The following is a 17673-nucleotide window of genomic DNA, read 5'->3' as shown; positions in this document are numbered from 1 at the left end:
CTGGTTGTGAGCAAGTTACTCAGTCCATTTCATCCTCAGTTTTTCCACCTATAAAAGGGTGATTTTAGGGACGGTTCCATTGAAGGATGCATGTGGGGCAGTTAGCAAGGAGTGAGCTGCCCAGGAAACATCACATTGAGTATGCATCAGCTGCTATGACAGTGACTATGATATTAATAAAGTTATTCCATAACTTTAACAAATGGTGTAGAAAGCATTCACTTCAAATCTTTAGTGAATTACTTGGGAATATAATTGAAAACTAAAACAAAGCTGCATTCACACCTCCACAGTGTGGACCTTCGATTGGTGCACTCACAGCTGAGTTATACACAACCACATCCACAGGGCACACAATTCACATCTTGCCTTAGAAGAAAGATTTGGAAGGATATTAAGGTCAGACTATCTCAAAACTTGGAGGGGTGGTAGTCTGCATTGGTTTAATTTTTTGAACAATGATTATGTATATCAAGGGAAAACAAGATTTTCCATTGGAAAAAGTGCTCATCTCAACAAGGTTATGAGTCAGCATCCAAGATTTAGGGCTTATCAAAAATAGCAAAAACATCAGCACTTAAAGCTGCAAGTGCAGAGAGGACCTGAGGAACTGTTTCAAGGTGAATCTCTTGTTCCATCCATCTCTGTTCTTTCTTTTCCACTTTATTTATTGTAATTTTAGATTGCACGTCATCATCTGTAAAGGCAATGCCCTGCATTCATTTACATTTTGAATTTTACTTAGCAACTTTTCCCCCTTAGTTTCCAGATGAAATTTAGATTCCCTTAAGCCTTCCTAATTGCCTACTGCTGTCTCCACTTGGATTTAATAAGAATGTCAGATGTAATATTCCCAAGCCAAACTCCACTCTCAGTAACTGGCCACCCTGCCTTCCTGTTTGCTGACAGTGAAACCCTGTGTTCATCCTTAACCTTACTTTTTCTCTCAGACCCCGTATCCCGCCCATCGGGTAATGTAGTAGACTGTTTTTTCCACGGAGATCCATAACCCAATCACTTCTCACTTCTTCCACTGCCTTCATCCTTTATCCCTTGCCTAAAAAAATTCAACAGTCTAATAATTTGTACCAATTTCGTCCCATTACACATTATTCTTAACACAGGAGTCAGAGTGATCCTTTAAAACCCAAATGGGGTCTCATTACTCCTCTGCTCAGAACTCTCCAGCATCTCGCCATCTCACTGAGATCAAAATGCAAAGCCTCCACATGATTCATCTCCTACCCACCTGCCTATGACTGCTCTCAACTCATTCTCTGCTACTCGCTCTGCTCTAGCCATAGGATCACCTGGACCCTGGCTTTTCCATATTTATACCAGGCATATCTCAGCCTGTGACTTGCTTCCACAGGTGTCTGCCCTCAGTTGTTTCAGAGCTCAGCACAAATGTAGCCCATCCCAGAGGTATACCCCGAACTACTTACAGAATTCAGTACATTCCCTGTCTAGGCTAATATCCTTTATTTTTCTACGTTAGCACCTATTACCCTTTGATATATAAAACCACTTATTAACTATTGTTCCCTGTCAAAGAAGATTTCTGTGATTTGATTTAGAAGACTCTTCATTACAAAAATTAATATGGAAAAAATGATTTTTGAAATTATTATTCTTCCCATGGAGAACTTTGCTGCCTTTAATTGTATTTAAGTCTTTTGTGTCCTCTAATGTGTATGAATCCTAATTATAGGTCTTCTCATGTGGAAATCAATGACAAAAACTTTCTCACTAAAGTTTTTCATAATTTATTTAAAAATTGAGACGTAATTCACCATTCTAAAGTGAACAACTTGTATTTTTTTGGCACATTCACAAAGCTGTGCAACCATGACCACTAACTCCAGAACATTCTCACCCCCAAAAAGTAACCCTATGCCATTTAGCAGTCAATGCCTATTTCCCTTACCCAGTACCTGGCAACTGTTAATCCTCCTTTATTTCTCTATAAATTTGCCTGTTCTGAATATTTCATGAAAATGAAATTACATAGCACATAGACTTTTTTTTTGCCTGTTTTCTTTCACTTAGCATAACATTTTCAAAGTTCAACCATATTGTAGCTGCAATGGTTTGAATGGTTTGAGTGTATCCCCCAAGGGTTCATATGTTGAAAATTAATCCCCGTTGTGAGAGATAAAGAGGAGAGGTGATCTGACTATGATGTTTGGAGATGGGGCCTTTGGAAGGTGATTAGGATCAGATAAAGTAGTCAGGATGCAGCCCCCATGATTGAATATCAAGGGCCTTGTAAGCAAAGATAAATCAGAGGAGACAAAACTCATGTACACACTGTCTGTCTCTTGCCATGTGATGTCGTGGACTGACAGCAACCATCACCAGATGTGGTCCTTCAACCTGGACCTCCAGAACCATGAGCCAAAATAAAACTCTTTCATGAAAACTTATTCAGTCTGTGGTATTGTGTTATTGGCAACAAAAAACAGATGAATACAGTGGTATATACCAGTAGTCTATTCTTCTTTATGGCTGAATAATAATCCACTGTATGATACACCACATTTTGTTTTTTTTATACATTAATTGATGAATACTTCAAGTTGTTTGCATCTTTCAGCTATTATGGATAATAATACTATGAACATTCATGTGTAAGTTTTGGTGAGATATGTGATTTTAGTTCTCTTGGGGACATATCTAAGAGTAGAATTGCTAGGTCAGATGTAACTCTATGTTTAACCTTTTGAGGAACTGCCAAATTGTTTTACACAGCAGCTGCAAATAGCAATGGTAGGATTTCAATTTCTCTATGTCCTTGACAACTTGTGTTATTTCCCATCTTTTCTATCATATCCTTTCTAGTAGTTATGAAGTAGTATGTTTTTGTGGCTTGGCTTTGCATTTTCCTAATAACCAATTTTTTTAGAAGTCCAGAACAACAGTGGCTCTAGTTTTGGAATGATATTAATTAAGTACCTTGTCATATATTTATTAAATGTTCTTTGGATAAATGTCTATTCAAGACCTTTTTTGTTGTTGTTTTTTAAATTGGGTTGTCTTCTCGTTGAGTGTAAATATTCTTTACGTATTCTAGACACTACACTCTTAACAGATATATGATTTGCAAGTATTCTCTCCCATTTTGTGGGTTATCTTTTTGTTCTTTTAATGGTGTTCTTTGAAGCATAAAAGTTTTTAATTTTGGTTAAGTCAAATTATTTATCTTTTCCTGGGGTGCTTACACCTTTGTTTTCATACCTAAGAAAACATTGTTCAATCCAAGGTCATGATGCTTTAATCCTAAATTTTCTTCTGAGAGTTTTATTGTTTTAGTCTGGGTATTTATGTCTTTGATCTTTTTGAGCTAATTTTATGTATAGTGTATATAAAGTGAGGTAGGTACCCAACTTTCTTCTTTTGCATGTAAATATCCAGTTGTCCCATTACCCTTTATTGAAAGATTTTTTTCTTCCATTTAATAGTCTTGACCCCCTTGTCAAGGTCAAAACCAATTGACCACAGATGAATGGGTTTATTTCTAGACTCACAGTTCTATTTCATTGCTTTATATTTATTATCTGGATTCTTGACATACTGCAGTGAAATGAGTGTATTTTATTCTCTAACAAGCACCAAAATTATAATCTTACACCAGTTCATGCTTGTTCCTTGTTTACTGGTATGGGGAGGAGATTGACCTCCTCTGAGACGTGAGGACTATAAAGGATATTCACCTGAAAAGAAGATGGAGCTCTAAAATACTCTTTAAATACAAAGCTCAAATTCAAGTCCATTGAGCTTGACTAAAAGAATTCAAAACCTAGTAATTTTAGGGTAGGAATAACTCTGTAGACCCATCACCCTTAAATTCATGTGAGGAAATATTATTGAATGCTGTCTTTCTGTTCTGCTTTGTAGAAGGTTAAAGGTGGGGAATTGCATAAAACTTACCTAAATTGCAGAAGACTTACCTGTCTGTGATGCACATGATAAAGCAGCTTTGATTTAAGGATTTTTATTTCCTTGCATACTTCCAACATAAACAATTTGCAACAAGTTACCAAAATAGTAAATTGATTATATGAAATTACTTTTTTTAGAGGTCCAGAACAATAGTGGCTCTAGTTTTGGAATGGTTAATTTACAGCCCTTCTCTTTGTCAATAATTAACTAGTAGGCCAACGATCTCTTTAGGCCACTCCTTGTTAAAGATAATAAACATTATTGGTGTATAATAAAATGCTGTCTTTCTGTTCTGCTTTGTAGAAGGTTAGAGGTGGGGAATTGCATAAAACTTACCTAAAGTGCAGAAGACTTACCTAAAATGACATTAGATTATTAACAAGCAGGCTATAACAAGGGGTATGAAAACAAATGATTTCCTGGATTGAAAACTGTCTTTCTGTATTTAGAGACCAAAGCTATGTTGACATAATTTCCATCAACCCAAGATTGATCTCTTTTTTCCTGTGTACTGGTACCAGAGAGCCTAGAAGAGCCATAGATTTTGTGTTTTTACTGTGTTTATAACGAAACTTTTAAAAGCATTTTTTAAAAAGCATTAAAAAAATCATTTTCTAGCTACCATACCCCTATTCTGTACAATCAGGCAAATGCCACTTGTCATCTTCAGCAGATTAGAGAGTACTCTCTAAAGAGGATAAAGTAGGACTTGCGGAGGCATCAGAAATAGGGGACCATATTACGTCAAGGGGATTAAGTAGAAGTCTGAAAGTAGAAGAGGCCTTCTCCCACTCCCACTTCCCAGAAGTCTAGCAATGATATCTTTTCCCATTAAGTGGGAGACTAGGAAATCATTCTCTGGAGAATCTGACTAGCCCAAGAAAACACCAAAATAGGTGTATGGGGTAGGGCGGGGGCTCCAATTAAGACTCAGTCATGTCACCTGTAGAGAACTATTTCAATGACCAAATTGACCTAAAAATAAAAAACTTCCAGTTAATTTTAGTTTTAGTTAATTTTAATTTTTATTTAATTCTTAAATAAAAACGACCAGATCCTTGAGGCAAGTCTCTACTATGAAAGACCAAAACAAAGAAGAAAAGAAGAATAAAACAACTTGGGGGAAATAGATTGCAAGGTAAAGAAAATGTTTCTAAAAATTACTAATTCCACTCGAGGGAAAGATTGTATCCATGAAAATACTTGGCTATTTGAGAGGAAGATTCTGAAAACAAAAAGGAGCTCTCAAAAATTAAAAATGAGGGACTGGGGCTGTAGTCAGTGGTAGAGCACTTGCCTAGCAGGTGTGAGGCACTGGGTTCCATCCTCAGCACCACATAAAAATAAATAAGTGAACTTAAGGTATTGAGTTCATCTACAACTCAAAAATTAAAAAGGAAAAAATGTAAAGCTCATGAGAAGGTTTGGAAGATGAATTTGATGAAATGTCTCAGAAAGATGGAAAAGATGAAGTTGGAGATCCATTCCAAGTGATTCACCATCAAAACAAGGAGGAGGGGCATGAAGAGGTGGAGGATGTAAGAGGCAGCACAAGAGAAGCAAGAAGAGAAGAAATAGGAGAATCTAGGAGATATAATTCAGGAAAAGGGAAGCTTTCATAAGTGAAAGACATGAACTTCTAGATTAAAAATGGCCACTGATGAGGCCCTAGTTTCAATCCTCAGCACCACATAAAAATAAATAAAGTAAAGATATTGTGTCCAACTACAACTAAAAAATAGATATTTAAAAAAAAGCCTGGGACTGGGGATGTGGCTCAAGCGGTAACGTGCTCGCCTGGCATGCGTGGGGCACTGGGTTCGATCCTCAGCACCACATAAAAATAAAATAAAGATGTTGTGTCCACCGAAAGCTGAAAAATAAACATTAAAAAATTCTCTCTCTCTCTCTCTCTCTCTCAAAAAAAAATGCCTACTAATTGCCTAGACGAATAGGTGAATATAGACCCATAACAATTGTGTCATCAAGTTATCTCAAAACACCTGGGCAAACCTTCCAGGAAGACAGAGACAGTGAGAAGGGTGATGGTGCTGTGTAAGCAGGGGATGTTACATACAACAAAAGTATCAAGAGTCAGAATGACATCGGCTTTCTCAAAAGAGTCCTGGGATGTTGCCTTCACATTTCTGAGGGGACATAATTTCCATCACAGAATTCTCTATCTATCCAAGCTATGCAATACATGTGAGGGTAGGACAAAGACATTTCAGACATGCAAAGGATTTCCATGGAATTGTACCAGTCATACCAAGATCACAATCAAAGGAAACTGATCGATGTTTTCTGTTTGTTTTTTAATCAAAAGGTTGCCAATAAAGAGTAAGTAACCAAAAAAAGTAGGACACATTAAAAATAATACATGAGAATAAGAATTCAAAGCCATTGAAGTTCACTTTTTATTCAATTATGTCATGAATATCTACTTTCCCTCCATTAAATGCTGAGTGTACAGTGGTGAGGAAAAAAAAAAAAAGACACTTATCTTTGCCCTCATACAGCACATTAGTGAAAGGTTTAAATGATTATACATACACTTAATGGAATATTATGTGAACACTAAAAATACATTGGAAATAGAAATGTAGGATTGGTTTACAGTATAATGTGAGGCAAACAGAATGCATAGTATAACCAAACATGAACAAGAAGTCATAAAACTGAAAATAAATGTGGGGATGGTACACTTATGAACACATTTTTTTCTTTTTTCAAAAAGCCCTTGGATTTTGTATTGTGTTTTCAAATAATTGATGGAAGCATCAAAACATAGAATGTCCTAATTGCCTGTTTAAAATTTTATAGCAAATATTTCATTTGGAAAAAGTTGTTGCCACTTTAAAAAATATTTAATTTTTTCTGAAAGCTGTGTAACTCTTCATCCTTGACAGGATCTTATATTTGATTCCCCACTTCTGGTAGGAGAAACAGGGTCCCTTGGTGAGATGAACTTGTTCTAGCCATGCAGAGAAACAGGCAGATATGAGAAGGCATGCAGATCCAGAATCAGAGGCTAGAAAAGCCGATTAGACCTCATCTGTTAATTAGGTCTCTGAATCTCTAAGCAGGTGAATAAAATGCCTGCCTGTGACCAAATCAGAGAAAAGTCACTGGCAGTATGAGGGCAGTTGATGCCAGATGATGTATTTTACTATTCCTGGCCCCTGAGGTATGAATCATGCCTGAAGGAATGTTACTGAAGTACTTTCCTTAGTAGTTAGTGAACGCTCATTTTAGCGCTGAGTGTTTGTGTCAAATACGAGATTCCAAGAATCTCCATATGAATTGCTGTGTACAGAAGTCTTTTATACTCTATAGGAAATAAAACTGTCTAGGACCAGCTCATTAGATGTAGCCTTGGACTTTTAAGTCCAGGAAGAGACTTTGAACTCTCAAAGAGACTGACACAAAGAAAATTCAGGAATCCTGGAAATGAGTGTTCTAATCATTCCTTGGGATGAGCTGGAGTATGTTGTAAATTTTTTCATGTTCAAGGGAAGAGGAAAAGATAGAGCATCAAAGTATCTTATTGTTAAGTGTAGCATTTGGTTTTTTACATATTTTTAAATTTAAAAATAGGAAAGCTAGATGTAATATGGTCTTCTGGATGGGAGCCTGAAACAGAAAAGGACATTGTGGAAAACTGACAAAATCTGAATAAAGTATGGAACTCAGTTAACAGCTCTCCAACACTGTTGGTCCACTAGTTGTCTTAGTGATGTCAAAAGTTAACAGCAGGGGTAACCATGTGTAGGGTACATGGGAGCTTTCTATATTAACTTTTTAAATTTTCTGCAACCCAAAACTATTCTAAAATAAAAGTATATTTAAATTTTAAAAAAAGAATAAAGAACTTTTATCTCAATCTCAGTCAAATCACAATTTTGGCATAAGCCTAGAGTCCAGCCATGTGACCCTAACTAAGCAACACCCAGTATTGAATGTCAGTCTAATTATAGGACCTGTTATTTTCAATGGTCAGGGGGGAAAAATCATAAAAGTTGAAACTGCAAGTCAAAATATGTAAAATTATCAAAAAGAAACTAATAACATAGCACCATTTAGATGAGGTATTGTAGAAAACAGGAAATCATTGTAATGTCCTTGGTGAGGAACTGATATAGTAAAAGCAGTGGGTTAGGGATTGATTCTATCTGCAGTTTGCCAAATGGAATGAAGTTGGAAAGAAATCTGAGGTAGGAGGATCAGCAAAGAGGCAGTACGTGGAATTTAAAAATAAAATTTCAACATTAACCCTGAATAAACAGAGCCTGTTGTGGAGACGGATGCCTCTGGAGATTTTAGCCTGACACCATTAGATAATTGAATCACTGAATTACTTCATATTCTCTTGTTCCAAGTCTGAGCTCTCCTGGCACTGCCTGGTCAGAACTATCTGGTCACCTCTTGTCCTGCAGTGGCCCCATGCTTGCTTGTGAGTCAAGCTGAGTCTACACTTCTTTCATTATTAACCCATCCTAATGAGTTTTTTAACAAGTTATTAAAAAAAGAAAATTATCATTAAAAGAAAATTATCTCAAGCTTATAGAAAAGCTGTTAAATAAGAATGGTTCACAGAACACCAGGTGATATAGAGTCACACCTATTGTTAAACATTCATTTCATTTCATTTGCATCTTCTTTTTCCATCTCTCTCTGCCTACCCCTCCCCCATTTTGAATCACCTGAGCAGAATGTACGCACATCGTGGCCCTTCTGTTCTAAATACTCAATGTGTATTTCCTAAGATTCAGGATATCCTTCTGCAAAACCACAGTATCATTATTATCTTCAGTTAGTTTACTCAGTCACTGTTCCATGAATTGACCTTAACTATGGGAACACCCATTATCCTGGTCTGACTTGTCCCACGGCTAACTGAATTACAGGAGTGAAAAACCCAAAGTTTCATGTGGACTTCAGGTTTGGGTCTTTGAGAGTACCACAGAATCTTCAGAATAGCTTCAAATTTGATTCATGGTTCAGCCTCTAAAAATCTCTTTGTTAAAGAATAATGCTGATACCAATACTGATGAACCCGGCGCTAGCACTCCTTACCACGTGTCAGGCATTGTTCTAAGCACTTTGTATTTATTAATGTATTTAATCCTTAAAGGAACATACCATGATTATCTTTGTTTTATACTTGGGGAAGTGTAGGCACAGATGTTAAATACCTTGACCACCAATACACAGCTGATAAGGAAGTAGTATCAAGTCTTGAACCCAGGCTCTCTCAGATATTCCTTTTATTTGTTAATCTGGGTATGTATGTATGTATGTGTGTGCATTTAGCCCTCTTACATTTCTTAATGTCTAAAGATTATCCCACGTTATTTCTGGTTACTGATTGATTCTCATTGTCATGTCCCCCTAGGAGAGAAGCATTCATTTGCTTGATGTGTTTGTTTTCAGCTAAAGAGAAGATGACTGGGTTCATGAGACCGGAAGAATGAACTCAAAGGAGGCTGTCTACATTGGGTTCTCCCACTCAGCAGCTGTGGAGCGTCTGAGGATGAAGAGCAGGATCTTATTACTTGAACAGAGGCATGCGACAAGGTTCCCCAGCCATGAACAGCCAAGTGGATTTGCTGCAGTGGGGCAGTCTAATAAATGATTAACCAGAAGCTTTGGTAATAATCTGTCTTGCAGCAGTGTCTTCAAACTTCTCTTCTAATCTTGTGCATGTTTAGAGATTCCATTCTAGATTCCACTAGATTCCATCTAATGCCAGTACTGCTACAGTCTGCATCTGCAAGGGAATTCTCTTGGTGCAGGCTGGGTCTGTCCTCTTTGACTCTACTATTTATAGAGCTGATGTTTATTCAGGGCCTCTTCCAGGCCAAGCATTAGGATGAGTGCACTACATACATTTAGTCCTTACAACAGCTCTGTAAATTTGCGCCTATTATTTTCATTTTGCCCATAAGGAAATGGAGGCTCAGAGAGTTTGTGTGCTATGGTAAGATCACAAGGTTGCCAGGGTTAGTATTCAAATCAAGGCTCCTACACTTTAACACTCTGCTTTACTCATTATTGTTTCAGAGAAAATTACTCTACAATACCATCACAGGTATTACCTCCTCTCTGAGTAAGGGTGGGGATGGTGATGCATGTATGTGGGAAGTGTCTTCAAGGGAGCATCAGTGAGACCATAGAGGTGCACAAGAATCACAGAGTGATATTCTAAACAAAATAATTCTTAATGTGCTTTTATGGCCTGAGTCAAATCCAGCCCCCAATCTATTTTTGTAAATAAAGTTTTATGGGAACACAGCCACACCCAATCCTTTATATACTGCTTATGGCTACTGTCTTCTATAGTGGCAGAGTTGCATAATTGTAACAGAGACCGTGAATAAAATATTTACTATATAGCCCTTTCAGAAAAACTTTACCAATTCCCAATTTAATGATTTTGGAAGAAAGTCATCCATTTTCATTAAGACCTTTTTCTTATTTTTTCCATTTGACTGAAAACTATTTAAAAATTTATGACGTTTAGATAATCCCTATATTCTAATGGATGTGGTGGTAGTGGTGGTGGAGTGGGGGTTGTGAGCTATAAGGATCTAACTAGGGAAAGGAAGGGGCTGGGGAGGGACCTGGGCCTCCTGGTCCCCCTAAACTCTTCACCCCAGACTCCTCCCACTCGCTTCCTTCCTATTCCTCCTGCCAAATTGTGTCCTAAAATAACTTTTGGTTCATAAACATGTAAGTGGCTTCCCACATACTACTTGCTCAAATCCCAGCTCCTTGGTCAGGAATTCAAAGACCATGACAGTCTGATCTCTACTAATCTCTCTTCTCAACCCCCTCTCCTCCCCTTTTCTTTTTAACCGTGAGGAAATCATGCCAAATTAATTTAAATTTAATATGTAAATTTATATATTTCAAAGCCAACTTGTCATCAATTCACTTTTATGAAAAACAGAAGAATAAATACAAATACATACTTACAGGTGTTTGTCCTAGTCTGTTTAAGCTGCTATTACATGATAACATAGACTGTGTAGTTCATAAACAACAGAAGCTTATTTCTTGCAGTTCTGGACACCTGGAAGAGCTAGATCAAAGTGCTGGCAGCAGATTCAGTGTCTGGTTAGGTCCTGTTCTCTGATTCATAGACAGTACCTTCTTATTGCATCCTCACGTGCTGGAGAGAGCCAGGGTCCTCCTGGGGCTTCCTTTCTTTCCATCCCATTCTTCAGGGCTCCACCCCCATGATCTAATCACCTCACAAAGGCTCTTAATAGCGTCATTTTGTGGGTTAGGATTTCAACAAGTGAATTTTGACATAAATATTCAGACTGTAGCAATGCTATATTTGATAACATGAAACTAAGCTTAGATTTCACACCTGATACCTGATCTTAGCCAAAAGAACAATTATGAATGTATTAATCAGTTTCTACAGATGTTGTCCATTGTATTTTTAAAAAATTCTAGCTGTTTTTAAAACTGTAATATCATGAGCTTTCTCTCATGTTGCTAGGTATTTTTCATAAAGATAACTTTTTATGTCTGCAGACTTTTCCATCTCATATATGTTCTAATGTTTTCCTAACACTTCCCCAGCATTTGGCCATTGAAGGTTTCTCTCTCCATTCAATTAATTTCATCTCCTACTTTCATTCCTTGGAATTGTTCTCTTATCATTTTCTACCTCAGCTTGGAAAGGATCCTATTTCCCTTCCTGTCTGCTGCTAGGTCAAGGTGTAGCCTATGAGATGGACGGAAATGGGCTACATTTTCTAATCATAGAATATTACACCCTGTCTACCTTGCCCTTTTAGTTCTTCCTGTCACCTTTCTGCCTCTGACTGTTTTGTCGTGGAGAAGTACAGATTGACCTTCAGAATGAGAGAGGGATTTCAAGAGGCTTATTTTTCCAGGAAGTGCTGACATAGAACCATCTCAACCTGACAGCGAAGGCAGTGCAGTATCAAAGAACACAGACACTATTATTTCCTGGTGCTATGTACTTAGGAGAGTGGTTTACTCCAGAAAATAACAATAGATATTTAACACATATTGCACATTTTCTGTATGTCTGGCATTAGTCTAAGAACTTTATATATATATATATTAAGTCATTTATTCTCATAGTAATCATATCAAGTGGACACTTTTAATACTCATTTTATGAGAGAATGAGGTATGAAGAAGTTAAGAATTTGCTGAAGGCCACACAGTCAGAAAGTAGACTTGGGATTTGAATTCAAACACCCTGGCATCAGAGTCTGGGTCTCACCCAGTAAGTGCGGTGAAACATGCACTCTGGCCCTTTATCTCCCCAGTCTCAACCAGACCTCTAACATTTTAGAGAATAGGAAAAAGGAGAGGGGCATCTGAGCAATGATCCAATAGGAAGCCTGTTTTTCTGAGTTGGAGGGATCTGGCTTCTGGCCAGCATCCTGGGTGGATTTCCTTTCATGAGGAGATTGACAGGTTTAATTTACTTTATTCATGATCATCCTCTGAACATGGTGAGTCCAGAGGTGTGTCTAAGGCCTAAGTAGAATATGTCAGAAATCTCTGAGCCTCCCAGAGCTTACTCATCTCAGTGTCCCCAGTGTCTAGAAGAAACAGGCCATCATGCACGATGTTATGACACAGTAAAATCCTAATAGCTAGGGTTTAGTGAACTGGCCCTCTCGGGCCCTTCTCCAGGAAGCAGTGGGACCTCTTCCAACGGAGTGAGTGTGAGGAGAAGAAATCTAGAGAGCCTTCCAAAGGTGAGTACAATTACATGGTCAAGTCTGAAAGGAAATAAATGATTATTGACCTGAAGTTGGAAAAATAATGGAACCTCAAGGTTCAGAAAGATGTTAAAAGTTATCTCTACCAGTTACCCTTCCAGTGCCCATACCCCCACCCCCAATGACAGCTCTAAGCAAATGCCCAGCCTCTGCTTGGATACCCCTAATGATGGGAATCTCACTTACCAAGCCATTTATTCCAGTTCTGTATGAATTTCTTAGAAAGTTAGACAATTTGTTGAATGGAAATCTGTCTTCTGAACTTCCCCCAGTCGGGTGTGATTCTACCTGTGGGATGGTAGACAACACGTCATCTCTGATGTCCACACAACAGCCCTGGGGAGATTTGAAGTCAATGATTACATCTTCCCTGAGTTTTTCCTTTCAGGTTAAAGACACACGGGTGTTTGTGTCTCTTCTCGCATGGTTTTCTGGCCCTTGGCCAATCGGGTTTGTGTCTAGTGATTGCTTCTCACTTGGCTTAGAGCTCTCCAAGTATGGAGCCAGACTACCCCATAGAGTGCCAGCCCACTTCAGGGCTGCACTGTCCTTTTCCTCCTAGGAGACCCTGTCCATAATGAGTGTCTAGGGTCAGAAATTAGTGCTCTAACTTCCCAGAGGTTCCAGGGCTTTGGAGAGAGTTTGGTCTTTCATCAGAAGAGGGCAGAAAACATAATTAGTTAGGTTTTTATGCTTGGGAAGAGAGGATCATGGCAAATTTTTTGAATCATTACTATATTCCAGAAACTGTGCTAACCACTTAACAGGGATTATTTCATTTAATCCACTCAACAACCCTTGTACGTGCTAGGGCTATGATTCCTACTTCACAACTGAAGAAAATAAGGCTTAGAGAAGCCTCAGGGTTTTCCAAGTCTGGGTAGTGTATACTAAGACCCTTGCCAGATGTTAGCAGGGAGCATGGGTAAAGATGTGGAGCTTCAAAAAGAGCAACATTTGGCTAGTGATGCTTCAGAAAAGTCAAGCATAGAAGTGAAAAGGGGAGCTGGGGTAAAACTAGATCTCCTGAGGCTCCAAAGACCCAAAGGGAGAAAGAACCACGCAAGGGTGGCATAGAAGGACACAGTGTACAGGAAGTAATGTAACTGCTACTTACTAAATGCCAACTAAGCCAAGCATAAAACATACATAATCTCCTTTAATCCTCACAACAACCCTAAAAGGGAATTATGATCACTATGTTACAGATGAGGAAATTGAGGCTTAGTGAGGATAAGAGACTCATTGGTGTCCACATAGGTGGTAAGAAACAGTGTCTGGTTTTACATGCAGACATGTGACTCCATGCCAGTGACCCTAAACTGACATCCAAGGGGAAGACTGTTGGAGACACAGAAAGGAAGGAAATTTTTCTCCCACCAGATAGGGGATCCCAGAACTTATGAGGCAATTCAGGGCTACAGGCAATGCCTGCCTGGCACCCCTCAGAGTGACAGAGAACCTGGTCCTGGGAGGGGTTGTCAGACATTAGCAGTGACAACTATGAGGTTATCCTGACTTGGAGTTTCCTTAGAAAGAGGTTCATGGGGCCCAGAAGCCTCATTCAGAAAAATATGGCTAGAAATGCTATATCAGAATCAGAAAACTAAGGTTTTTTGGGGAGTGGGTGGGTACTGGGGATTGAACTCCGGGCACTTGACCACTGAGCCACATCTCCAGCCCAATTTTTTATTTTTTATTTTCCTTAGAGACAGGGTTTCACTGAGTTGCTTAGTGCTGAAGCTGGCTTTGAACTCATGATCCTCCTATCTCAGCCTCCGGAGCCACTGGGATTAGAGGCGTGTGCCACTGAGCCTGGAGCAAACTAAGTATTGAAACAACATCTGTTTTTATTTCCCTGTAGTTTCTTTTTCCGTTTTTTTTTTTTAAGCAATTTTACTTCTCTTAATTTAATAGTTTGCAAGCATTGGTGTGCATCAGAATCACCTGGAAGACTTGTTAAAAACAGAGTTTTTAGTTCAGAGTTCCTAGTTCAGTTAGGGAAGAAATCTGAGAATTTGCACTTTGAAGTTAGCAAGTAATGCTGAGGCAGCTGCTACAGGGAACCCATTTAAGAGCTAGTACTTTGGTGGTAAAACTGTTTTTGAAAATTTTTATCTTGAAATGGTGAGTGCAGAAAAAGTAAAGGATTTGCCTATAAGCCAGAGACACTGAGAGTGGGTTGGGGTACAGAGTTCACCAATCTTCATGAATGATTACGGTGAGAGAACCTATATGAACTGGGGAAGAAAGAAGTCACAGCCAGAAGGAAATAGCTGTTCCCGAATGGGAACAAGGGGAAGTAAGGGAGCCAGGATGAGTTTGGCAGTGGAACCAGACCAAAAGAGCCATAAATCTGGTGAGGGCAGAAGTCACTTAGGGTAAAGCAATTGTTGAAATCTGCAGACTCCTGGCTGGGCTGCAGGAGAGAACCGGAGGAGCTGGAGGCAAGGAGCCAGGAGTGAGCTCCTAGAGGATGAGCCTGTGACAGAGTCTGGCGATCACATTTCAGCTGCGACTCACTGTCTCCCAAAGCCTCTCTCTTCCTCCTCCTGTGGTGGTGTCCATCAGTCATAAAGTGCCCAAGATTTGCCCTTTAATAGGACTGAGGTGAAACCCTGGCATCTGAAGAAGAAAGAATGGCATGGAATGCTCTTTCCTTCTCTTTGTGGGAGTCCAGGTGGCAAGCAAGGGCAGCACTGGGAACCATACAGTCAGTCTGGTGGTTTGACCTCTGATGCTCTTCATTTCCCAGTCTACATTTCTCTCTTGTAGGGAACTGACTCAGCCTCAGTGCACAGAGCATGGTGTGAAGATTAGTCTTTGCCACTGCAGCAATAGGTGAGTGGCTGGGCACCTGGCTGCTCTCACTGCTCCTCATGGAATTGGAAAGATTTGGTTAGAAGCTTCACTTCCCTTGGTATCAAGACGGGTGGGGACATCACTCTGCAGGACTGTATGCCACTTCTGCTTTCAGCTGACAGGAACAAAATTGTTCAGAGGCCCTTCCTGGATCCAGGCTTTCCAATTATTACCCAACTAGTCTGAACCAAACTCTTGTTTTCCTGTTTGTGCCCTTCATCCCATTTCTTGTACATCTCAATGCAGATTTAAAAAGAATTTGTGGGAAGCCATTCTCGCACGTGATTGGGCACCTCCTGGATTGGGTGTGAGGCGCTCTGGCTAAACTGTGTCAGAGCTTTCCCCACCATCTCCAGGTGCTAGAGCCTGTCCGCGTGGGGGTGTGACTGACCACTGACCCTGAGGCCAATCACTGACCCTGACCTTGGAATGCTGCCCCCCTCGACCTTCATTGGATGGAATTTTCCCCTGAATTTCTTGTTTCCCAATAAAAGGCCACTCCCTGGTGTGCTCTCTCTCTCTCTCCTGCTAGCCCTGAGTAAGCCTTGCTGCCCTACTGGGTGGTTTGAGGTGTGAGCCAGAGAGGTGAGAGCCATCTCGGACCTGGTCATAGAAAAAGGTAATTGAGTCTGTGTGTTTATTTTGATCTCACTAGTTAACTTTTATGCCACGAACCTTTTTAATGAAACCAGTGCGCTGGTTGCATGGTGGAAAGAATTAATTGAGGAGCTGGGGTTGTGGCTCAGCCTAGAGAGCTTGCCTACCATGTGTGAGGCACTGGCTTCGACTCTAAGTACCACAAATAAATAAATAAAATAAATGTCCATTGACAACTAAAAATTATTTTTTAAGAAAGATTTTATTGAGTGCAGACTGTATGGCAGGCCCTGTGCTGAGGATACAGATATGGGTAAAAGAAGATTCGGCCCTCAAGAAAATCACAGTAGAGTTGGGGAGACTCATAGGTAGACATTTAGAGCACTGTAGAATAAATAGTTCCTCATACCCTCTCTCCGGCTTTTGTATCTGCTGTTGCTTCCCACTAGAATGCCCTTCCCCCGACTCTTGCATTACTCATCCTCCCACTTACTCAGGTCACTACTGAGAGAAGCCTTCCCTGACCTCCCTATGGGAAACTGAACCCTCCCAATTCTTAAATCCTTTACTCCATGTAATTTTTCTATTTATCACTTATAATATCATTCATACGTTAATTCTTTTTGTCAGTCTTCCACACAAAGATTGTAAGTTAATGGGAGCTGGACCTGAATTCTAGACTGAATTCTCAGTTTGCAAAACTGGTACACAATAGGTACTCGATACTTACTTCTCTTTAATGTATTCGTAAGTGATTGCCCAGTTCAACTTTTGAGCATCTCAAGTCATCTAAAAGGAGGATGAGGTCTCCTTGGGGAGAAACATTTTCAAGCTTACCTGCATTGCCCCCTCAGGACGGACTGAGCAGGTTCTAACTCCCTACCAATAACAAATGTATTTTACTCAGCACAAGCTATACAACGCACTTCATATACATTATCATCAATATTAAATGCAATATTCAATCCTCATAATCCTCAGCGCAGCCTCTTTTATTTTACAGAAATTCAAACAGGCTCAGGGACAGTGACTTGCTAAAGATCATTCTAGTAGCAAGGAGCTGGTGGAGACAGGCTCTCTATGAAAGTTCTACTTGGCTCCCCAGCCCCTTATTAGTCCCATACCCACATTTCTGCTGCATCCCCCTCCTAGCCCCTTTCCTCTCACTGGACAGCTGGGCCTGGTTAGCCCGGAGGTCTCGCCCAGGCTTGTTAGTGTGGGGAGATGCTTCAGGTGCGCGTGGAATGTAGAGTGGACTGATAAATCTCCGGGACAGGGCTTTCCCTCCCGAGGGCCCGGCTTCTGGATGCCCAGTGGCCCATGGCAAGGCCTGAAGAACTCGCGCTCGCGGAATTAAAGGGATGGGGGAAGGGAGGAGAGGCTGCAGACGTGCTCGTGAGGGCGGACGCACCCCTCTCCCTGCGGCGCAGACCCCAGGCACCTGAACTCCGGCGGCCGGCCGTAGCGCGCAGGCGCGAGCACTCCTCCCCCC

At 40.0% G+C, this 17673-nt stretch overlaps 1 protein-coding gene and 1 long non-coding RNA gene across 3 annotated transcripts in view; one reads left to right on the top strand and one right to left on the bottom strand.

The window, feature by feature from the left end:
- The window catches only part of Slc44a1 (solute carrier family 44 member 1), a 138881-nt gene extending 129294 nt beyond the window's left edge, over positions 1–9587 (top strand). Inside the window, exon 15 of the mRNA XM_015492232.2 lies at positions 9376–9587. Within this exon, the coding sequence (XP_015347718.1) occupies positions 9376–9390 (15 nt within the window). The 3' untranslated portion in view covers positions 9391–9587. The remainder of the gene's footprint in view (positions 1–9375) is intronic.
- Positions 1–17654, bottom strand: part of LOC125610675 — a 76483-nt gene extending 58829 nt beyond the window's left edge. For both annotated transcript variants that reach the window (XR_007340669.1, XR_007340670.1), the window contains exon 1: positions 12909–17654. This is a non-coding gene — a long non-coding RNA (uncharacterized LOC125610675). The remainder of the gene's footprint in view (positions 1–12908) is intronic.
- Between the last annotated feature and the right edge of the window lie 19 nt (positions 17655–17673).

This window comes from Marmota marmota, unplaced genomic scaffold, assembly GCF_001458135.2.
Source record: "Marmota marmota marmota unplaced genomic scaffold, marMar, whole genome shotgun sequence".
Classification (NCBI taxonomy): domain Eukaryota; kingdom Metazoa; phylum Chordata; class Mammalia; order Rodentia; family Sciuridae; genus Marmota; species Marmota marmota.
This window is presented reverse-complemented; position numbering and strand designations above follow the sequence as displayed.